The sequence below is a fragment of the Microtus pennsylvanicus genome, chromosome 2, assembly GCF_037038515.1.
Source record: "Microtus pennsylvanicus isolate mMicPen1 chromosome 2, mMicPen1.hap1, whole genome shotgun sequence".
NCBI classification, from domain to species: domain Eukaryota; kingdom Metazoa; phylum Chordata; class Mammalia; order Rodentia; family Cricetidae; genus Microtus; species Microtus pennsylvanicus.
In genome coordinates, this window is record NC_134580.1 from 152,720,249 (window position 1) to 152,744,031 (window position 23,783).

The window sequence follows — 23,783 nt, forward strand, 5'->3', positions numbered from 1 at the left end:
GGCAGGACTCTGAAGATGGATTTGGTATGTGGAGAGGGGGTGGTGTGAGTAGATTTCTTCATCTTCACTATGTAGCCACATTAAAGATCTTTTTCTGCTTCTATTCCTTCATGACGGATTGGCCTACTGAGGGTGAGTGGCCGAGCCTAGGTTGTTAAGACTGGAAGGACCCAGCCTCTGACACTAACAACTCAGGTAACAGCCCCAGGAAACACAGAGCCTGGGACTTGAGAGGCCCCAAGTTGAAGTGCTAAGTGGCCGTGCCTCCCCAGCTAGACCCCCAGCCCTTATACCAGCTTCCAGGAGACACATGCAAATGAAGAGGCCAGGCGGTTCAAGTTGAATCACTGTTTTACTAAGTGCACAGGTCCACTGGGCATCTGAACTCAGCCCTGTGGCAGCAAAACTTTCCAGAACCATCTGCATGCATCCCTGCTGCGGGATTATGCCCCAAAGTTCCCTGCGAGCACACACTGGCCCGCTCGCTCACACAGCACAAGTGCCATTCTGTTCATGTCGAGTAAGTTAGCATTTCAGCTAGTCAGTTAGAAAACTAGAGTTCATTCCCTGGGCATCTATCCCTAGAAGACAGCGTAGTGTGCAGGTGGCGGCACGCTGGCCAAAAGGAGAAGGCCATTTGCTGTGGCCCAAGGGCACGTAGAAAATGTTTAGGGTGCACGTCAGTATGAAGGCATTATGAAATATTCTTTGGAGCATGAACAAAAGTGCAAAGACAGCCAAAGGCAACAGCGCAGATGGGGAAGCTGCAGCCGCAGCTGCGGCCAGGGGGGACAAGACTGCAATGGGCAAGTGTGGGCTGGAAGCGCAGGGTGCGCTGTACTGTATATGGAACCATCCCAGGCAGATGGATGATGTCAAGGGGATCACAGCTTTGAGCCCCTCCATGTGGGGGACTGCTAGGGGCAGCCCATCATACCGGCACTCTTCTCCAGTAGCAGGACCTGGAGGTGGAGTCCAGTGTGTCTGTATCAGGCAGAGGCAGGGGTGACCTTGGTGAATTTCCCTCAACATACATTAAGGCAACAACTTTGTAAAAGCCAGTCCCAATTGGATGTGCGGTGTTAGCAGTGTGTACTCCTGCCTAAGAGTCCCAGAACAGCCTGGAGACTATCCCTTCTCTGATAGGGAGCTAGACACCAGGGGAGCTTCGGTGTGGGTCATAGGTCAGGCCCATTATCCTCTGTCAGCCAGGACACCAGGAGCATCTAAGACAGAGCTCCTTCCTAGGATGTAACCCTTTCTCTCTACTCCCATTCCTGGTGCTCCCCAAGGCCTGTTGCTACAACCACCTCATAGAGAAGCAAAATTCATCAAACTGTGGCCCCAATTTATTTACTCACAGGGACACTGGGCCCCCTAAACCTAGGGCCTAAGGCATGTGTTAGGCACATGCTGAAGACTCCTCAGAAAGAAGAGGCACCCTCATTTCCATCATAATACCTCCTCCGGGAAGCTCAGCTGGGGCACAATAGGAACCTGGGACAGAAAGACAGACAGACATGCCTGCAGACTCTTCTTGGACCTCTTTCCCCACATCCTATATCCTATGCTCTGGGAAGTCTCAGGTGAGCAGAAGGCCAGTGTCTCTACATCATGGGAACAGATGACATCATTCCAGCCACGTGAGCTTGGGCTTCAGGGGTGTTCTGCGTATTGATTCTCCACTCTAACCCAGCCCACCCTGCCAGAATGCAAGGTGCCCCAGATATCTGGGTCCTTCTACTGTGGGCCCCACTGTTCAAACCAAGTTTTTCATGTTTATTTCAAGAGGTTGTGGCCTCAGAGAAAGGCCCCGATGTTGTCCTGTTGGTGTTGGGGTGTGAGCCATGGGCAAGTGTATTAGCCTCCACTCTCTGCACTACTTACAGCCAGAAAACTGAAAGACGCAATCTCCGGTGTTTCAGAACGGCATTCCCGTCCCAGATTCTCGTACCTCTGAGGTCTAAAGACATCTCTGGGCCCACTTCTTTCCACAAAAAGCAAGGGTGTTCTTCACAGTGCCCCTGATATAGGATAAACCCAGTAGGGATGGCAGAAGGCAGGTTGGCCTCGTTTTCCACATTCCGAATCTGTAGCCACCCGCTCAAGGGGAAAAAACCTTAAACCAGTGCATTAACGGTGGACGGTGGTCCTGGATATAAGGGCCCCATTTCTAGGGACTGGGGATGACTACAGCTTAGAGTGCCCTCCAAAGAGACCCATTTAGGCAAAAGGGTAACAGCTAGCTTAATGGACACTTGGTCTGCCCAGATCACATGTAGGACAGCAGATGGCCCCTCACCCCAGGTATTCTGGCCCTGGTAGACAAGAGTACACTTCCCGGAGGCCAATTGAAAAGGTCCGGAAGGAAGAAGTTAAGCCAGAAAACATCGATCACAGCCTGGAATGATGAAGCAGGCATGTATGCAGGAGGGCACTGAGAACTGGCCAATACCAACAATGACCCAATGCAAAGACTGATCTGGACCTCAGCAGGCACTAGAACTGCTTCACCCTGACCTAGCCACAGCCTCTCTTGGCTCCTAAAGACAGCTACCAGCTAGTCCAAAGAGAAGGCAGTATGGGAACTCAATGGGCTCCATCCCACCCAGTCAGTGCTCAACACTTTAGAACATCCATCGTTAAGTCTTGTGGTACCGTCTCCAGGTAGCTCCCATTAGAAAGAGCCAAAGACAAAAAGATTAAAGTGTTGGGGGCTGAAGCCTACATGTGTGTATACATTAGACATACAGGTTACTCATATGTGTGTGCACATGTTCATATATGTGACTATGCAGGTATAAAGGTGGATACCTGCTGTATGTGCACATGCAGGATTAACATGTAACCTACAAGCCTGTATGTTTACATGTGTTCATATGTATGCGTATATGTATGTATGTGTGGTCCGTCAAACTGTGTGAGCTTTCATGTGTATGTGTGTAACAAGGAATACATGTTCGAAAGTACACCTGCTGTATGTACACTTGTGTCTCTGTGTGTATACTTGTGCGTGCATATGAAAGCGTGGTCTGTAAGCTTTTGTGTATACATATATGAATGTACTTACATGCCCAGTGTATGGGTATGTGCTGGTAGGCATGTGAGGGAATGTGTTGGGATAAATGTTTTCTGGGGAAAATTTTGCCATGGGGCAGCTGCTGGCCTTCAGCCACACTTGGTTACGTGTGAATACCCAAGAAAGTGCACAAATTTCTTATAGGAGCTTCCAGCCTCCGTCCTGTCCTGTTTCCCTGAGGGGGGGATGCCAAGGCAGTGGACATTTGTGTTGTTTGGGCCTCGGTCTAGGTCCCCAAGGAGGGGTTCGGTTATCTCTCATATTAGGGTTCCCATGTCACCCCTCGAGATGAACTTGCTCTGAGTAGCCAACACTGCAGCCTTGACCAGTACTCCTCATTTGCAGAGCAGGCCACAGCCTGTCTCTCTTTACTGTAACCTAAATAACGGTTTCTGATAGATTATGTATGGTCAGGGTTTCTGGGGAAGGGAGGGTGCCTGTCCACCTTCATCCCACAAAACCTCAGCTCAGGGTATCCCAGGCTCTTGGATCCACAGCAGCCCTGGGGGCAGGATGTGGGGCCACGCACATGAGGCAGGATACACTGTGTGGACCATGTAGGACAGATGCAAACCTCTTTCCCACATTCCCTAGAGCTGAGACAGCTCAGCTATGCCTACCCAGGTCTAGGGGAGAAGTACTCTGGCGGCTGGTCTGTCCAGGGCAGGTGCACTTGCCCCTCTACCCTGGACTCTTCCCATGTGTCAGGTGGAGGGTCTGAGCCCAGGCTCAACTCTCCAAGAGAAGGCTAGTGAAGGGGCAGCTACTCTTCCTGTCTACATTGCCGCCACGCCCACATAGGAAGAGATATCTCTCATACCAAGGAGCTGGCTATGGCACTGGCCCTATGGGCACAGAGTGTGACACCTGGCAGAGGCATCCTGATGTGCAGTCCCTAGAAACCCTGACATGGAGGACATAGAGGCCACATCAGATAGCAGACACAGCTCCCCAGATGCCCAGGTCCCTCACAGAGACATGACCTCAAGTTCTCCTTGGGGATGGGGTGCCTCCTGCTGAGGTTATTCCCCCAAGGTGCTTCTACCCCTTCCACAACACTTAAAAGGGGGTGGGGGGAAGTGGATAGAGCTCTTCCCAGGCTCAAGCTCTCCAGCCTTGCCCTCACTGACCAGGAATGCTGTTGCCTCATAGAGACTGGGGCCCCAAAATGCTATATCATTCATTGCCGAACACCTCTGTGCCAGATGTTGCAGGACCACGGCTGAGGGCTCTACCTTGTCTCCCTCTAGAGCTGGCTGCCATACGGTCTGAGATGGCCCACTCACAAGATGAACAGAGTCCTGCTCACCAGAGTAGAGGACAAGGTGTTCCCAATTCCCCCAAACACTCAGAGGCCACAGCCAAGGGACCTCGAGTGGATGAATGACTGTGGATGCCCAGCTTCCGTGGGAAGGATCCTTGACCAGGCACAGAGGACATGCTCTCGTGGAGAAAGAGCTGGCAGTTTGACGAGGTCGTGCCATCCAGCCCTGCCTGGATCTGTAGAGCCAAGTGGGCAGCAGGCAAGCTGGTGCCCCAGCTGAGGACAGCACTGGTCTGTTCACCAGATGGTTCTCTTGACGTACTGGCTATAGCCTGAAGACCAGCGCCACACCAAGAAAAAGTGAGGCCATGAGGGTGCCAAGCCAGACCTCCCGGGCTACAGTGCCAGGGAGGAGGCAGCCAGAACCTCCCACAGAACCCCCTTCCAGAAAAAGGCTGTGGTCTGGGTCCTCCCCTAAGAGGTGGAAGCCAGGGGTGGGGCCGAAGGGTCAGTTCTAAGCTCCAGGTTGGCCCCTAAGGACTCATCCCTTCCTCAGCTCCAGGAAAAGGGTCCTGATCTTCCACAGAACCTGGAAGAGGAAGATGCTGGCCAGCAGCTCTCTAGAGAGATGCCCAGGGATGAGGGGCATTTCCTAGCCACACACAAACAGTGGGCCTGGCGATGCTTTACTGGGGCAGTCAGGAACTGGGGGATAAGCAGTCGGGTGTGAGGGTGGACCATTCCCAGCGACCTATGGTACCTCCTGAGCTTCCAGCCTATGCTGGGAGACCCCTGGGCCTCAGGACTGGCCATCAGCAGCAGACAGGCCCTACTTCACCGCTATCTCCCATGTACTTGATCCCAGCCACACCCCCACTTACAGGTGCCACCATCATTCTGCTGCTCCTCACACACAGGGTGATATCTGTCCCCCAAGAAGACGGAGCAGGGCTAGCTTTGCTGTCATAGGTAGCTCCTGGGGCCTCCAGGGCCCCACCTCAATCTCCCCCTCTTGGTTGGAAAAGAACTTCTATAAAATGTTACCATGTGTGCCAAGAAGCCCTGCCTCATCTTCACTCCACATGAGCCCTGAGAGCCAGATCCCACAAGCATCCCCTCAATCCACACTGCTCTATGTCACTCTGTCACGTTAGGAGAGGCCCTGGAACTCCAGCTCCAAATCAGGACCTAGAGTGGGTATGGCACGGGGCCCAGCAGCCCAGCCCAGTCTCACTTCCTGGGCCCCGCCCAACCCACATCTCCAAAGGGGCCCTCGCCAGTGGCAGAGCGTGGGGGAGGCCCACACGGTGTGCAGAGGTCTGAGTCTGTGTCAGACTCCCCCTCCGCGATGTAGGGCCTGACCTTGGCACACGGCGCCACGGCTGCGTAACAGCTGCCCAGAGCATCCAGGTTCTCCTTGGACTGGGAGATACTGAAGCCACTGAAAGAGCGCTCCAGCTCCTCATGGTCCACAGACGGGATGGAGATGGAGGTGTCACTATCCCGCAGGGCACCCTCAGGGGGCCTGCAGGCTGGGGCGCTCTCCAGCCTCAGGAACTCGGTACTGGCCCGGTTGCCCCCACTGTAGGCTGACAGCGACCGCTCATGCGCAGGAGGTGGTGGGATGCGTACCAGTGAGCCATGGTCTCCCACAGGGGAGGTGCCGTGGCGCTGGTGGCTGTGCTGCCATGAGGTGGACGGAGGACACTGGGCAGGGGGCATGGCTGGGGGTGCAGCGTAGTTCCTCTGGCCTGTAGAACTGGTGGAGCGGACGATCTTAATGATACAGCCATGCTTGTCCGCATGCTCACGGCTGTCCTCCGGACTGTGGTACGGTGGTGCCGGCTCAGGCTCCTTGGCCCCAAAATAGGCCTCTGTCTCTGCTGGTGGGATGCCCATTCGCTGCGTATAGATGCTCACCAGAAAGTCTATCTTCTTTTCCATGGATAAGACCTGTAAGAATGGAAGCTGTTGGCGGCGCCTTTGAGGAGAGGACCCAGGATGCACCCAGGGGAGAAGGGGCGAAGGAAGGAACCCAGGAACGGGAACCGCCCTTCCTCTACCCCAGACTCCCAAAGCTCAACCTCTGAGCTTAGTGTGTGTCTGAGGACTCATGTGGTAGCTCCTAAGGATCCATTTCCTGCAGGGTGAAGACTAGTACTGGGCAAGGAAAAGAGAAAGGGAAGAAGTAGGGCCATGTGCAATTTCAGGCAACTTCCTGCTGCATCTACCCTTATGCCTGGGCTACTGGGCAGCCACAGGTTAACAAAATGAGAGAGAGAGAGAGAGAGAGAGAGAGAGAGAGAGAGAGAGAGAGAGAGAGAGAGAGAGAGAGAGAAGAGGCCATTCCCCACCCAAGCTTCTCGCACCTGTTTCTCCACCTTCCCAAGCCGTCCCATCATGCTCGGGTCTTCGGGCAGCTCCGTCTCTGCTGGGCCTTTGGTGCGGTCCTTGTCCGTTATTGTTGGGCCCCGCCCCACAATCTGGTCCACTCTAGCGGGAATAGAGACCCAGCCCCCAAGTATGAGTTTGGGAGGGTGTGGCCAGGCCCCTGCCCCTTCTTCCTGGGCTAACCCGCAGCCCCCCAGATCTGGGCTCCGAGCCCTATCCAGAGCCGACCGGGGGGCAGCAGGTGCCAGGCAGATGGACGCTGGTGCCTCATGACCTCAGGCTGCCTCCTGACACCTTGGGTTCTGTTTCCTATCTGTTCCATCCCCATGGGATCTGGCACATTAACAAGGAGTAAAGGGAAACGTCTCCCTAGGGCCCTCCCTAGTATGGCTCCAACCCCATTGGTCTTGCCTCAGAGCTTTTCCCAGACCTGGGATTCACTGGTCCACAGCATACTTAGACCCAGGGGGTCAGAGGTGGTTGGTGGGCATCTAACCAAGTGATCAGAGTAGGGGAGGTTGTGCCTCTGCCCAAGTGACACCCCCTGCAAGCTTTACTCCCACATTAATGTGCCATGGAGTTCCTTGGACCCCAATGGGTATGACAGGGACAGTGTTAAATGTCTGCAGCAAGGACAACCGAAGCAGGGAGGAAGTGAGTGTCAGCTCCATGCATCAGAAGAAGGGAGAAGGAAACAAGAGCCACATAGGAACGGTCAAAGCACAACCAGGGGAGAGATGAGCACTGCCAACCAGGGATTTGTGAGGTGGGGGTGGGGGATATACGCACACAAGTGTGCTGATGCATGCATGCAAGTGTGGTGCATGTGAACTCACATGTGTGGGGGGTAGACTCACACCCATGGGAATGAATGTGTGTGCTTGTAAAGTGTTGGGCGAGGTGAGAAACTCAACTGAGTTGATCAGTAATGATAGCATAATACCAGCAAGAAGGGAAGAAGTTCCTTTGTCCTCAGGAGATGGAGGTTCCTATCTGCCCCGTGTGGCACCAGCAGATCCAGGGCATGTTATGCCGGCATGAGGAGAGGCTGGCAGGTGTCACAGGAGTGAACATGGGCTGGGAGCTGCAGACCACTTAAAAATAAAGCCCGTGAAGAGCCTAGAAGCCCACTGTATTCAGAGTGTGGCTGAGCTGTGTAGCCCCACCCATAAAGCACACGCCAGCAGGTGCATGTCATCAGGTTCTCCCTTCACTTTATACAAACTGGGGTGCCCTGCCTGCTTTTCTGGCAACTCCAGAGGGAGGTGCAGGCTTGCATCAGCCAGGGGCAGCTTTTGCATGCTCCACTGGACTCGTGCTGGGCTCATGCAAAGGAGGGTGGGAGGGATGGCGGGGGGGAATCAGTGACAATGGCAAGGGAACAGGTTCCCTGTTGTCCCGCTGTCCACACGGTCCAGGCACAGGTGCACAGCCCCTTCACCCTGCCACATGATGGGCCATCTGCCCGGCGGATCTCAGGGGTGGGCTTCAAGTTACTGCAAGGTAGTCAGACAGGGGTCCCCTGCAGACCTGTGCCACCTCCTCCCCCAAGGTTCAGGCTGGGGCACCAGACTCAATCCCCGGGTGCTGCTCACCTCTTGGGTGAGAGAGCAACTGTGCAGTAAGACCTGTCCTGTGTGTGTGTCTGTCTATCACCCTGCTGCAACACAGGAGAAAGTGGAGAGGGCTCTGAGGCCTGCAGGGCCTTCCGAGCCTATGCCTGGATGGCCAGCTCTACCACAACTGTCAGAAAGACCCAGGGGACAAAACGGGCTTCAGTCTCACTGGCAGATAGTGTCATGGGCCACTCTTAGTCTGAAAGTCATCTGACCATCTACTGCCTGCTCCCCTGGGGTCCCTCTCTCATGGTATGCTCATCACATTGACCTATGTGCTCATGAGCAGCAACCCTGGCCCAAAAGGGCAGATGCTACATCTGCCAGTTCCAATTTCCCAAACTCTCTGAGCCGCCCGGAGCTCTTCTGCCCCCAGCTGACAGACAGGGCAGTGTCTACCTGCCCTCTCCGAGCCTGCTCCTGGGAGCTTTACTTTTCCTAGACAATCAGGCCCACCAGAGGGGGAGACGGAATTATCTGAGTGGTCACAGGGTAACCAGGTCTTGAAGTCTCTACTAACCACACTAGAGCTGGCTTTTGCCATCTGACTGTTCCCTGGCCCCATCTGTCATCTGTCAATCAACTGAAGGGCAGAATAAGGTGGGCTGCCATCTTCCTTCCTTCCTTCGTCCTTCCTTCCTTCCTTCCTTAAAGATGTTTTTATTTATTATGTATAAAATATTCTCCCTACATGTATGTCTGCAGGCCAGAAGAGGACACCAGATCTTATTTTAGATGGTTATGAGCCAACATGTGGTTGCTAGGAATTGAACTCAGGACCTCTGGAAGAGCAGCCAGTGCTCCTAACCTCTGAGCCATCTCTCCAGTCTACTGCCATCTTTCTTATCTACGACATCAATGATAGTGGTGGTAACTTAACACCAGAACTGACAGAGTCATCTTGGTGGTGGGTGTACTAAGGGGATTTTCTCATTTCTTTCTGCCCCCTGCAGTGCTGGGAATTGAACCTAGGGCCTTACACATGCCAAACAAGTGCTCTAGCACCAAGCTACATCCCCAGCCATCACTATTCTTCAGAACAATTTAGGAGGCAGGTGCATCTCACATCTAAGGAAGTAGCCCAGGAAAGTAAACCCTTCTGCTTTAATCTACACAGAGCCAAGGTGTGCATGGTGGTCACCCCAGTAATGGGCAGGTATGAAGGGCCTGAGCTGGTCAAGGGCACAGTGTCCTCTGCTTTAGTAGCCTCCCCAGATAGATAGAGAAGTCCATGGAAAGGCAATCCCTGTAGATGGAGGACTCAGGGCACTACCTAACAGCCCTGGCAAAGAGTAGCCTTTTCTCTAACATGCCCTTTAGGAAGAGAGAGAACCTGAATGTCCCCTGCCCTGCGGAAAGAAAAGTGCAAGCTGCTGCCATCATGCGGCCAAGAGCAAAGGGGCTGGCCATTCACAGAGGGTTGGGAGGAGGCAGTGCATCCTAACCTAGGTGAGTACTGGGGTGACTCTCTCGAAGGGGCCGTGGGTCCTTTGGTAGGGTACTTCTTGTGCCGGGGAGTTGAAGGGGGTGGGGGGCCCACAATCATATCTATCCTGGCAGCATAAACAAGAAGAGAGACACCAGCAAAACACATCATAAACAACCCAAGGTGACTTGCCGGGCATGCACAGAAACATGGAATAACGTGACAATAGTGATTCTTCTGAAAAACATGCTCAAAACAGAATAGTGGACCCGCACTGTGGCCCTCACATCTGCCAGGCTTCTCCCATGTCCCAAGAACCATCCAGCCTGCCCACTGAACCTCAGGCGGAGTACAGGATGCATTGGTGCTGGGCACTAAGTCCCACAAAGAGACTCTGCAGCCGCAGAGCAACTGAAGTCTGCATCAGAGCCCAGAAGCACAGGGCTCCTCACTGGCATCTGTTTCCCAGACAGGAAGAGAAGGAGCAGGGACGTGTGGGGTGAAAGGCTGTGGAGCAGACAGTTGTGGGGATGGGCATGGCATTTGGCTGGAGGCTGGGGATTCTCACTCACCCACATGCAGCATATACAGAATTTCTTCTGCTCTGGGAAAGTTAGAGGGGCCCAGACTGAACTAGGGACACCTGCCTGGCCTCCACTTATGAGAACAGCTCACAGCCTAGAAGCCCTACTATCCTGACACCTGCCATTGCTGCAACTTTCTTTGACCCCAAGGAGTCCCCCAGGATGTCTTTATGCTCCTTACTTTCTGACTAACTGAAACCCATCCTCCATTTCCAGGACTGGAGAGCAGGGTGTGCCCCCCCTTAGGAGACAGGTTCGTCCTATGTATCACAAACACACACATGTGTGCTAAGGATGTGTGCCTAGAAACATGGGGAGTGGGGACATGCTGGAATAGTCATGGACATGGTCTGTGCATATACCTGTGTGCTCCTGCACATGGGGAATGCACACTTGTATGTGTGCATCTGAGGATGCGTTCCTGTGAGCGTGTTGTAGGTAGGTTGAAACAATTATGGACTTGTGTCTGTATGTGTACATCTGCATATGTTGGATGCATGTGTATGTGTGGACTATGCATGTGTATATGACTTCTGGAGTTAGCAAGTCTGTTCTTACACGCAGATAAGCCAGTGGTTGCCTCTGATGTCCTCCCTACTCAGAAAGTAGGACCCCATCATGAGGAAGCAGATAGCTGTATCTTGGAGGAACAGCTACAGGGTCCCCAGCCACTGACTGGCAGGACCCACAAGAATCCCTGTGTTTCCATTTCTTCACAGAAACACTTCCATCTCAGCACATATGTGCACACCACACACATGCATACATATTCACCAACACACACATGCATATACACAGCACATGGTGCTCGCGCATACACCCACACATCATATGCACATGTTTGCACACATATATGCACACATGCATGCACTTGTGCATGCACATGAGTATATTCAGATGCCCACAAATGTACACATTCACACACATGTGCACGCAGATATGCATCGGACACACACACATATAAACACTTGCCACTACAGTGCAGGTGAGTGGGAGAGAAAAGGGAGGGACAGAAAAAATACCAAAGACAGACACAAGATAGTGTGAAAACACAGCAGAAAGCAACAAGAAGCCAACAAGGTGGGAAGAGACCTCCAATAGTGGCACCGGCCCTGTTCTGCACACCTGTCACCCAGCCCTTGGTGCCCCTTGTGCCACGCCTGGTTTTGTCCCGGAGGGCCCTGTTCATGCCCAGACTGGACAGGCAGGGACTCTTGCCTGGACTGCAGGCTCTTGATGCGGGACAACATGTCCAGGTGTCCAGCCGAGTACTGTTCAATTACATCCATCACGTCATAGGGGCGCAGACTCTCTTTGAACTTTCGCTTAGACACCAAGAACCGCATAACACTGCAGAGACAGAGAGATCATGAATTCTAGACAGAGGCTATACTGCCAGGGGCCAGTTCCCATATCCACCTGCCTGTCACCCTCAACACCACAATCCCTGGGAAATAGTACCCATTTCATATGGGATACCCACTCACCCTTCCCCACCACGGGCCAGTCACTGCTCAGCCTCAAGCTCCCATCCTCCTTGGAGCCACTGGTATGGGGAGGCTGTTATTTGTCTGAAAAACCCTCCTGCCCTTGGCCTCTATCTCATCCATACAGTCAGGGTCTCTGCTCTCAGGTTCGAGCAGCTCCACCAGGGTTCCCTGGCCCTCTGGGCACAAGTTGACAGATAGAGGAGCTACAATGGGCAGGGGTTCTCCTCAGGACTCTCTGTGCTTTGCCAGTAGTTGTGGCCTTTGGTGACTCGGTAAGACCCCATGAGGTCACTGCACAGGGCCCTCTCAGGCAGATTGAGCAAGGGTCCCTCACCACACAGCTCTGATGCTGACTTTGAGGCCAGGGGTGAGATCTTCGGTCACGAACTCGCAGTTACAACTCTTGTTGTCCTCCACAATATCTTCCCCGGGGAGGCTTGCTTCTGGGTGGAAGGGAGCGCAGACTATGAGCAGACAACCATGGGGCCACTCAGGCTCCCCCACACCCCTTTAATGCCTCTGCTGCACTGCAGTACCCGCCCCTGCCTCTTGGCAACTCTGCTTTCTCAGTCTCTTCTCCATTAGCTATCACCTGCACAACTCGAGGGTTTAAAAGGACATCCCTGCCAACAGATGAATGGATGACCACATTGTGGTCACTGTTCAGCCAAGAAATGAACGAAGCTATAACACTCAACAATATGGATGATCCTTGGAGATACCATGGCCACCATGGACCATATGAGGCTCGATATCATGCATGTGGCATACACAGACTGGAGGTGGAGAGAAGCAGGTATGGCGTCCTGTGATGGAGAGGGCTGGGTGATACCCAGAGGGTTCGGGGCTTCTCCATTATCTGCAGAGGTCGCACCGCAAGCGATGGAATTACAAGACGCCAATGAATGATGTGTGTTAAAGTGGATCATCTCACATGATGTCACTTAAAAGAATAAGAGTGGGGGCTTCCCGCTCCAAGAGACTTCCATTTGTACCATGTAGCCAAGTGCTAATGTCCGTCCCCCAGCAGCCTTGGGGAAGGTGGTGCTGACCCACCTTCTGAGTTCTGCCGGGATGCAGCACCCTTGATACGGAAAGCCTGGCGTGCACGGCTGCGATCACCAAAGCTCCAGCTCTTGGGCACCTTGCTTGGGCTGTCGTCGAGACTCTGATCAGCACTGGGGGACCGCCGGACCGTCTGGGCCTGGGGAGACCCCTTCCCCTTGGCAGCCACGCCTCGGGGGCTGGAGAAGACACGATCTTTCAAACTGACCTTCTGACTGTTCCCAGGATAACCATTCAGCAGACAGAACGGGCGGGCAGACAGACAGACAGACAGACAGAAAAACAGCAAGAGAAATCACTCTGGAAATAACAAGTCACATCTCTTTGAGACTGATACCCCCACCCCACCCCCAAGCTAGGAGGGAGATGCAAGTCCAAAGAGGAACCGACCACGCCGGGAACAGGGAGCAGTGGCTGGTGAAGCACGGGGGAGAGGTGAGGTGCTGCACAGGTGTGGCCAGACCTGGGGAAGCAACGGCGGGACTCCTGAATCATTCGGCTAACACCACAAGGTGCCAGAGCTCTCTCCACACTGTCCTGTCCGCTTCCCCAAATGACTCTTAGACACATCCCCATACACTTGAGACTGGATCTCTTCCCTGGACCTTGTCTGTACTGGCCCAGCCAACAGCTTTCCCCGTTGCCTGTGCCAATGTCTCCACCATCATCCTACCACTTCCCTCTCTTCCAGGATCACCAGAAATCAGGGCTACAACTAATGTGTCTAGTTCCACCTTGGTTCCAGCCTTTTCCGTGAGTCCCAGAAACTGCCTGGCCTCTGTGTGGGACTGATGCCCAACACTGTCTGGTCTCTGGACTTCAGACCCCACCCCCACCCCCACCAGGATGATTCTAGGAGGACATCAGGGATGAGGTTACTCTGAGGCTAGGCTTCCACTGTCACAGGACTGGCTATCCCAAGCCTCGGCCGGCCCCAGGCGGTGGCTGTAGAAATGGAGTAATGATAGCCAGCCCCTGCCCAAAAAGTTCTTTCCCACTGGGCTGCTGTTTCCAGACTCTAGAAGGTCCTAAGACCTCCCTCACCCTGTGTTTCTTCATAATCCAGAGTTCAGCAGCTCACTGTGATCTAGACATCAAGAGACAGAGAGTCTGTGACTAGGTTGCTCCAGACAGAGGTGACCTCCACCACTATTCTGGGGGCAACGTGCCTCAGTCCAGGCTAGTTACTTTTTCTACTGATGACCCCACCGTAACTCCAGAGGCAGAAGGCAGGGAGCCTCTTGTGAAGTGGGACTCACATGTTCAGCCACATAGGAGTCACAGGACTTGCAGGAGTAGCTGCAGGTGGGGCCCATGCCAATTCCTGACAGAGTACTAAGGGTAACTCCCAGGAAGTTTCAGTGTTCAGTATTGCTCATCAATGCCTCAGAACCCAGCTTCACACCCAGCCACAGTGCCCCACCATGGGCCACCAGCCAGAGACATGTTCAGCAGACAGAGCAGAGCTGACTATTGCAGAGAAGCCACCGTGATAAGTCCGTCCACTTTGGACTGCGGATGGAGCTAGTGGCCCTGCCCACCCCATTGGGACAGTAGGTGACTTGGGAGACCATCCTTGCCTGCTCAAACTTTCTAAAGAAGAAGGAGAAAGAATAGGATGTCAAGATTCAAAATGTCCTGTGTCCTGGGGGCATCAGGAGCCAGGGGCATCTGCTAGCTTTGGAAAATGGCCCTGAGTCTGGACTTCTGTGTTAAATACCGGAGGCCACACATAGGCAGTTGGTGGCCAGAGACACCCAGAATCCACATGATTCTCTGACCCCTTTCTAAAGAGAAAAGTCTAGTTGGGTCTAAGGAAAACTGGATATTCTAGGGTCTGTGGCTTCCATAATGTTCTCTCCTCCTGTGGGCCCCTCTATCACAGGAACTATCCCAGGGAAGACAGGGTCGGAGCCAGGCTGGGGGAGCTCACATTTCCCAGTATCACTCTGGGGCTCTTCCTCTATCCCGCCCCACCCCCACCCAGCTCACACTCTGAAGGAAGGGAAATGAGTCACCGCCAAGCAGCCTGGCTTTGATCACCGCGAATCAAGTTACAGAGCTGCCTTCCTGCTGGGGTCCCAGGAGTCACCCAGTGTTGCAACAATTTATAATCAGTGTGCATTTAACTCCGGCTGTCAGTCAGACTGAGCTGGTGAGGTCAAGTCAGGCTCCCCCTGACTCCTGACCCCTGACTCCTGACCCCTGACTCCTGTTACATCAAGAGGGACTTAAGCAGGTCCCTTTGGGTGGATTACCCCCAAGTCAGCCCCTTTTCCTTCCTAGTAGTGATTTCTTCCACAGCCACCAAGAGAAGTTATCAACCACACAAATGCAGGCCCTACACAGGGCTGCAGCCCACAGCAGAGATACAGCTGCCAGGAAAGGGACCCCCACCCTTAATCTTGGTTCTTCAGTCTCCAGCTCTTCACGCTGTCTCTTCCTTAGAAGGAGGCCATGACAGAAAGGAACAAAGTGGATTGCTGTTGCCAGGACATCTCTAGGGCCTGGATAGAGGCATGGAGTCTAAGGAACTCCCTCTTACCTCCCAAGTCACCAAGCCAAGATCAAAGCAAACATCAGGGAGGAGGCTCTCCAGAGTGACCCCAGAAGCCCCAGGAAGTGAGCCCATGAACAGAATTACCCAGTGTGTTACAGGCATGACATCAGCCAGGAGTCAGTTCAGGAAGACAGACTGGGGAAGCAAGCAAACCCCAGCCTCTTTCTTCCTGTCACCCTCCCCAGAGTTAAAATTACAAAAGGAAACCAGCCATGAGATGGTCCTCGCCCTAGTCAGTGCATGGGGACCCAGACTCAGCAATGCAGGGAGCCAGCATCCATAGAGAACTGCCCAGTCTGTGCTGGACCAAGGATGCCCAAGAGACAGTCTACAAGAACACGTAGGGCAAGGCAGACTTCAGCTGGGCTCCTGCAGGCCCATCCTTCCCAACCCTCCTGGTCTTCAAGCAGCCTGACCTTAGCCTCTGCCCTGAAGGTCCAACCTGTGGCCAGAAGCACCTGGACACGAAGGCCATGGGCAAGCAAGGCAGTTTCAGCCAGGGCCTCAGCAGGCTGCCTCACAGGGCAGTGCAGACACCCAGCTCCCTGTCTACAGCTGCAACATTCTCCCCACAAGCACCCACCTCCAGCACACAGTCAGCAGAGAGGCCCGTGGGGGTGTGGAGGTGGCCTTCAAGCCCCTCTCCCAGTGGAGAAGGACACGGAGCATGCACGGGTGCAAATGCACAGCATGCTGCTCGGCACGGCCGGCCACATGCACACGATGGGGGCTCCCCCATGCGGGGGACACCACAGCTGCCTGCATATGGCTGGGTTGCACCAGCCAGGAAAGGGACAGGCATGGGAGGGCAACCAGGAGGCAGGGGCCCCAGAGCAAGCAGGACAGATGCCTTCACACATGGACAATAGACAGGGGGATGGGACGGAAAAGGTGTAGTCAAGGTGCAAAGGGTTAGGAGGCTTTTCACTATCCCGTTTCCAGTCTTCCCTAATCCAGGCCTGCAAGTCAGAAGGGGGAGACATGGCCTTTGGCTTTTGGAGGTCCTGAAGGGCCCAGAACACAGCGAGCTGCCTCCCTCAGTGAGGTGCCGGCTAAGGTTCGGTCCTTAATGCCTAGTAGAGGTACCAGAGTGGCCGGCTCCAGAGGAAATGTTCCTTGAAGGACATTGGACTGTTTCTAGAGCAGTAACCCTGGCCAGCCAGTCCCCTGCTCTGACAGGAGGGGGCTCTATCTAGAGTCAGAGGCCAGGCGCCCAGCTCCGTCCTGTGCTTAGGCATCAGGGAACTCAGAGTTGGGTGGGCACTGTGCCGGCTCCTCCTGAACCTCTAGTAAGCAGGGAGGGCAGGAGCGTGCAGCGTGGTCAGTCCGTGCGAGCATTGCGTGGTACCTAGAGTGTCCGGGGCAGCATCCACACAGGCACCCTCGGCACGGTCTGCCTTTACTGGAAATGAGGAGAGCATAGTTAGTCCCGGGGGCGGCGACAGGACCCGAACAGAGAGCAGGTAACTGAGGCACTGTGACCACCCGGGGAGTTCAGGCTCACAGTCCCCCAGCCGCAGTATTTGCGCCTGAGCAGGGACAGAGAGAAAGGGGTGCGCGCGAAAGTCTTCCGCGGCCTGGGAAAGAAAACAGTTTTCTATTTTTGGAGAAAAAGAACCCCTGTGGTTTTCCTCCAAAAATACCTTTTCCTTCCAAAGCCAGAGAGTGTGGGTTCATGTTTTAAGAGATGTATTATTTTTTGCTATATTCATGCCAACAAAATAATAATAATACATGAACCAAGATGTTGCAGGAGGCCAGATGTGGATGGAGATAGTCTGGGATGTGACCGCTGCAAAGCATGCGCCTTTTAGGGAGGGAAAAAATGTGCAGTTTAGCTTAACAAACCGAACGGCAAGCGGCGAGATTTTGCCACACCAGCCTATGGCCCTGTTGGCAGTGGACTTTGATTTATCCAGGAGGCAATGGCTGCCCCCAGTTAGAAGGAAGCTCAAGAGAGGAGGCTTGGGGACACACTCGTATTTAGGACTGACCAAGTATATTCATCTGGGATTCCATGAGTCCACCTTATTGCGATGGCCTGGGCCAACAGAGCTCCAAAGAGGTACCTGAGATACCTTAGCAAAATCCTAGCAAACACTGGCCCTTTCCAAGAATCCCTCCAAATTTTTGAGATTTGTTTTGCATTAGAACATGCAAAAAAATAAGTAAAAAAAAAAAGAAGAAACAAAAAAGGAAGAAAGGAAGAAACGAAAGAAGGAAGGAAGAAAGGGAGGGAGGGAAGGAAGGAAGGGAAAAGTAAGAAGGAAGAAACTGGTGTCTAAGGAGAGCCTGGTCTACAGAATGAGTTTCAGGACAGCCAGGGCTATGCAGAGACACCCTGTCCTGAAAAAACAAAAAGAAAAAGGAAAAGGGAAAGAAAAGAAAAAGAGAAAATTACAAAAACACGTTTTTTCTCCAGGCCTTCTTCCTGTGTAGCTATAGTGGCGCTGGTGCAAACTGTGCACCCGAGGAAAGCAGCCTAAAGGACCGTCTCAGATCAGGAACAAGCCCTAGATTCAAGCCACTTCCAATCTCAGCTTTGTGTCACTGATGCGTGAGCCTCTCTGCTTAGGAACAAAGGACAGACTTCGCTAACTGGTGTAAACTGAAATTAGAACTGGAGCTAGATTCTGGAGAGCAGGCTAGCCCCCAAACTGTTTGCACTTCTGCCCTGGCATCCACATACGTTTGGCACTCTAGGTAGATGAGCAGCCTCAGGAGCTCACACACTCTCAGGATGTAGGACAAAGACTGGACACATCCTCACGACCTGCTACAGGGTGCTGCTGTCAGGAGCATTCCCTATGACTTGACCCAGGGTTAAGCAGCAAGTGAGCACCTAGCCCCTTGGGCCATGGCCCCTGTGTCAACACCGAGAACAAAAGACAGAGGTGGTTCGTTCCTAACACCTTTGACAAAAGTCCCTTTTGTTCCCCAGCTCTCTGGCTTCTTGAGAAGCCAGGATCTGAGGCCTAGTTCTGCAGTAGAGACCATTCTCTGATAGTTGTGCTGTCTAGTGGGGTAGCCACTGACCGCACCTGGCCACTGAGACTCAGGAATCTACACCAACTGTGTCCGTTTTAATGAATGCTGCAAGTGGCCGGTCATTCCTGTCTGGGGAAACAAGGTTTGAGAGCCTGACAAGATCTGAGGAAGAGGAAGCTTCTGTTCACAGCCTTCTTTGATTGGTGAGTGTCAAGGGTGTGGCACTGTCCGATCCCTCGGACCCCGTTTTTCTGACCCATCAGCAATGTGAAGCTCTGCCGTATCTGTGAATGATTGGTCGATCTCAATCCCACGCAGATACCAACTGGCCGGCCCACAAGGAACCCAAGTGGGGGAACAGATATGTCCACAGACACCGGCTCAGGCCAAACAGGGCAGATGGGCACCAAGACACACAGACACCTCCATCTGTGAGGAAGAGTGGATCCGTATGGACAAGAAAGGCAAAGCTGAGAGGTTAAGGACTCCTCTAGGCACAGGGTAGGAGACAATGAGGAAGAGGAGAGGCCCACAAAGGACAGTCACAGCAAGTGCAGTCACAAGAAACACTGATACAGCACAGGCCTGAGCTCCCACCTGCCCTGGATCCCCCAACCCAGATGTCCCTAGTGAGTCCAGCCTAGTCACGTGGGTCTCCTCAGGAACCAATCCCCAATACACCTTTGTCCTGAGTCGTAAGACACTGGGAAGGTATCTTCAGACAGCTGAGGACGAGGCCCTGGGGTCACACCACCCATGTGCCTAGATAGATAATGCTACCTAGGACTGCCAGGCAGTGTCTGGAGCCCGTCAGAGCATGGCCACTGACTCCTGCTAGACTACAGCTAGTGAGTCCAAGGATGGAGAGACTCTGGGGAACTAGGCTTGCCCCCACACACTCAGCATTTCAAACAAGGCTCATTCTACTATTTTCACTTAAGCAGCAATTTCCTGCACACTTCCTATGTTCTTGATGCTAAAGAGAGGATATAGCTGCTTGTGGCAGAGGCTAAAGATACCACTCCGCCCTCCATGACCTGGCCAGCAGGTGTACAACCCAATGAAGGCGTTGGGGTCTCCCTTGACGGAAGCTGTTCCTCACTCGCTCCAATACTCAGCTCTCCAGGTGCCCCAACCTCCTTGAGGAGCCCAGTGTCCGTGCAAAGGTCCTGCACACCCTTCCCAGGGATGGCACACTGCTGCCCCAATTGAACGTTTTGGAAGCAGGGCGTCCTGGGAGGAGGACCGGGTTGGTGGGCGCTGGCCCTCAGGGAAGGGTGTGGAGGTACAGGCAGGCAGGGGCCACTGACACGCGGGGAAGACAGAGGAGTGGCAGGGTGGAGAGCGGGGGAACCATGGAACATACCGGAGAGCCGGGGGGCTCCCGTGGGTCCTCACCTTGAGTCCTGCTTTCAGGGTCAGCACCTCATCCCAAAAGACAGAGCAGACGAGAAAGGGGCCCAAGAAGGGCAATGACAGTGATTAAAAGCACTTGGGGGCAGCAAGATTTTCCAGATGGGGGCAGAAGAGGAAGAGAGAGAAAGAGAGAGGCTGAGACGAGGATCGCGCAGGGCGTGCTAAAGCTATGGCAACAAGCGCAAGAAACTGTGGGAGGCCAGATGCCTCCTGCGCAGCTCGCTCCCAGTCAGGGTAGTGTGGAGACGAGACAAAAGGTCTGGACCCATCACCAACAGGACAGTCTCGGTTCACCGGGGGCACGGCCGAGCATTAGGCCAATCTCAGCCCTGGTGTCCTAGCCCTGGGGTCATTGGAAACAGTGCTGTGCAAGAACAGAGCAGAATAGCCCTGATGGACGGTGAGGAGTGAGAGTGTGCCCGTGGACAGTGAGGCTGCTGGTGCTGTTTTACCCACGCCAAGGCCAGGCGAGGCTGGCTCGCCTACCTTCACTTGTCAACAACCACGACCACACTAGACTGCCCATCTCTCTCCAGCTAGCTTTCTCAGTGACCAGGGTTGCCCTTCATTGGTTGTCCGTTGAGCTGACTTGGGAAGCCAGTGTTTGCCACTCGGACAAGCACACATGAATTCTCCTTTTGTATGGGAGGGGAGGATGGTGTCCTTTTCCAGGGGACAGAGGACAGGTTCAGCCTAATTCTACCCTTCTCTGCACAACAGCAGTTTATTAAAAAATATATTCTAGGTTACCCTGCTATCCGGGGGTCAGGGGGGCACAAGAAGGCAGGCCTAGAATCTAGGGGCCATATTCACACTGCACCTTGTGGACAGGTCACTTGAGGGGAGGGACAACTCAGCCTAAAGGCCTTGGAGACCCAGGCAGATGCACACCGAACTCAAAATCTGTGAGGTAGTCTTTCTTTGCTCATAAGCACCATGACAGCATGGTCTGTGTCCATCTTTACCAAGCGATGCTGACACTGGATCCCCATCTAACCAGCCTGAGCAAATGGAGCCTTCTTGGAGGGCAGCAGGGATCAGGAAAGGGAGCAGCGAGGTGGAAATCTCCATGGAGCTATGAGAGGGGCTAGGGCACCTTAACCTCTCTCCCACCCCAGGGGGTTATCAGGGTAGCAAGGTTCTCTTCCCCTCTGCCAGCATCTGACTCGATATCCACCCCCCACTAGATTGGTGAGAAGGACACCTGCTTGGGTTGCCAGCTGGGTCTGCAAATCCCAGCAGCATACACAGGAATCAGCCTCAGAATCCCATGTGGGCTGTGGTAGGGGTGGGGGGGATGATCCCAAGAAGCCCCACCCTTCTACTGCCCAAATCCCTGTGAGGAGGCTGTAACTGAGCAGTGACTCCGGATGTGTGTCAGGACACACTACCACACACTGCACATAGAAGCACACGCAGGGCCCCACGGTAGCCCCGCCCCATGGCACATGGTTTACACAGAGGGAGCAGGCGAGATGGGCGCGGCACACACCAGGGCAGCTGGAGGCAGGAGGGACTGACCTTGGTGATGGTTCTGGTTGTGGCTCCTTCCTTCAAACAGAGGAAGAGAGAGTTAGCAGATACCCCCTCTGGTAGCCCCATGGCACCCCTAGGATCCCTCCGATCTACTCAGGCCCTGACATCTGTCAAACAGAGGAAGAGAGAGTTAGCAGATACCCCCTCTGGTAGCTCCATGGCACCCCTAGGATCCCTCCGATCTACTCAGGCCCTGACACCTGTCATGCCCACAGGCTGGGTTGTATGTTACAGGACCCAATGCAAAGAGTGGTCTTCCTAGAGTACCTGACAAGGCCTAGGAGCAAGGGGAAGAAAGGGACTCCCAACAGGACTGAGATCCTCTAACCCAGAGGGCTCTTTTATTTGAGATTAATGGATACTCATTTCAGCAGGATTGTACCAGCATAATAATAAAATTACAAAAAGAAATGTGGTTGGAGAAAGTTCTTGACTTAGTAGAATGTCCCTCTTTCTGTGCAGTTTTTCAGCGGTAGCGGGAATCAGACAAGGACTTTGTCACGGTCTAGAATCAGCATTTGTTTCAAGGCCAGTAGCCATCTCCCGGCCCTGGTCTACTTGAAGCCCTATGGTGGCCATTATCTGTTTTATTGGGATTGGTTCTTTCGGGTGGCAACACTGAGACGGTGGCTGGGTCTTATTTAGCGGAGAAGGGGAAATGAGGAGTGAGCCCTGGTGCCCTCAGGAGGGCAGTGCCAGGCCAGTCTTTTGTATGACAAGGATTCGCCATTACATTTCCAAATGTGCACAACAGCTATTGTACCTCTGATGTTGGCAGAGAAGATACAGCAGAGACGCGGTTCAGACAGGTTCCTGCACCTGCTTCCGATAAGCCCAAGCCATTGCAGTTCCCTCCACAGCCTCATGGAGGAGTCGCACACCTGTGAGGGTCCAGTTGAGGTAACCCTGTGATCTTTCCCAGGGAGCCTGAACAGCAGGAGGATGTGCACACTCCTGCCCACTCCATCAACCCCAGCTGCATCTGGGGGCAGTCAGACATTCAAGATTTCCTTTCTTGACTCCGGAGGCCACAAATCCAAAGTTAAGGTATGGGTAGCCACTCCTCCAGTGGACCAGGGAAATGGCTGCCTCTTCCAATTTTGGGGTTCCAGCTTATTTTGGTAAACACCTTATTTCTTAAGTTTCTTCTTCCATCTTCCCCTTGCGCACATTCTGGCATTCTGTGTCTCCTCTCCTGACCTTCATGCAGACAGTCATGTAGATGCTGAAGCTTTTAACTTACAACATGAACAAGGGCCTTTTTTCAAGTTAAAGTCATATTCAGACATGTTTTGAGAGTTAGTGCTCATGCACCTATATTTGTGTGTGTGAGGTCTAGAATACACCACCCATCCCTCAATTCCTTAAGTCTCAACCCACTGCAGCATCAACTCTGTTTAAAAAAAAAATCACTTAGGGCTGGAGAGATGGCTCAGTGGTTAAGAGCATTGCCTGCTCTTCCAAAGGTCCTGAGTTCAATTCCCGGCAACCACATGGTGGCTCACAACCATCTGTAAAGAGGTCTGGTGCCCTCTTCTGGCTGCAGACATGCACACAGACAGAATATTGTATACATAATAAATAAATAAATATTAAAAAAAATTATGAAAGTAATGTTATATTAAAAAAAAATCACTTAATAAACCAAGTGGTGATGGTGCACGCCTTTAATCCCAGCACTTGGGAGGCAGAGGTAGGCGGATCTCTGTGAATTCAAAGCCAGCCTGGCCTACAAGAGTTAATTCCATGACTTCTAGGGCTGATACACAGAGAAACCCTGTCTTGAAAAGAATCACTTAATTGCCTGTTAAAACCACATAAACGAGGTTATCAAGACTCCAGTGTGGTTGTCCTGTGGAAAAGTCCTCTGCACACAGGCATGAACCTCAAAAGTAAATCACTCACTTAGTGGCTGTGATGGCAGGACAGACACAAGGTGACAGTTTCTCTCAAAATGGAAACATTGGTAAAGGGATCCCTCGCTACCAAAGTCTGAAATGCAAAAGGCAAATTCTACTCAGATTCAAGAGTTAGTAAAAGCTAACCCTCTGTTCTGTTAATCTCCACCTCTGCTGCTCTGACGACATATGTGACAACTGGCATCCTTCCTGCTTGTAACAATCTACAGAACTGCCTTCATTTCACTTGTCTCTGCCCTTTTCAGTCCAAGCTGAACCAGTCCAAGTTCTGCTGCCCAGAAGGTCGTGGTACCCCAAGGAGCCTCAGGGGGGTCCTCTGTGTAATTCTGATGTGGCCCCAGGTGGGTGGCACTAACCAGAGTCTTAATGTGGCACACTGAAGTGACCCATGATAAAATCCATTGGTCAGGAGAGGGGGCCCAGCATGAATGACTTCAGAGTTCTCTGTG

The 23,783-nt window shown here is 53.2% G+C and overlaps 1 protein-coding gene across 18 annotated transcripts in view; it reads right to left on the minus strand.

Moving 5' to 3' along the window:
* Positions 1–333: 333 nt before the first annotated feature.
* Positions 334–23,783, minus strand: part of Kcnq2 (potassium voltage-gated channel subfamily Q member 2) — a 59,290-nt gene continuing 35,840 nt past the window's right edge. For 2 of the 18 annotated variants that reach the window (XM_075963351.1, XM_075963349.1), the window contains 7 exons: positions 21,401–21,430; positions 16,824–16,877; positions 12,907–13,130; positions 12,185–12,293; positions 11,486–11,710; positions 6,713–6,836; positions 334–6,296 (listed from right to left, as the gene is read on the minus strand). In XM_075963351.1, the coding sequence (XP_075819466.1) occupies positions 5,574–6,296; positions 6,713–6,836; positions 11,486–11,710; positions 12,185–12,293; positions 12,907–13,130; positions 16,824–16,877; positions 21,401–21,430 (1,489 nt within the window). In that variant the 3' untranslated portion in view covers positions 334–5,573. Of the gene's footprint in view, positions 6,297–6,712; positions 6,837–9,795; positions 9,904–11,485; positions 11,711–12,184; positions 12,294–12,906; positions 13,131–16,823; positions 16,878–21,400; positions 21,431–23,783 lie in introns of all 18 variants that reach the window. The other 16 variants (XM_075963366.1, XM_075963365.1, XM_075963358.1 and 13 more) reach the window with 11 other exon arrangements.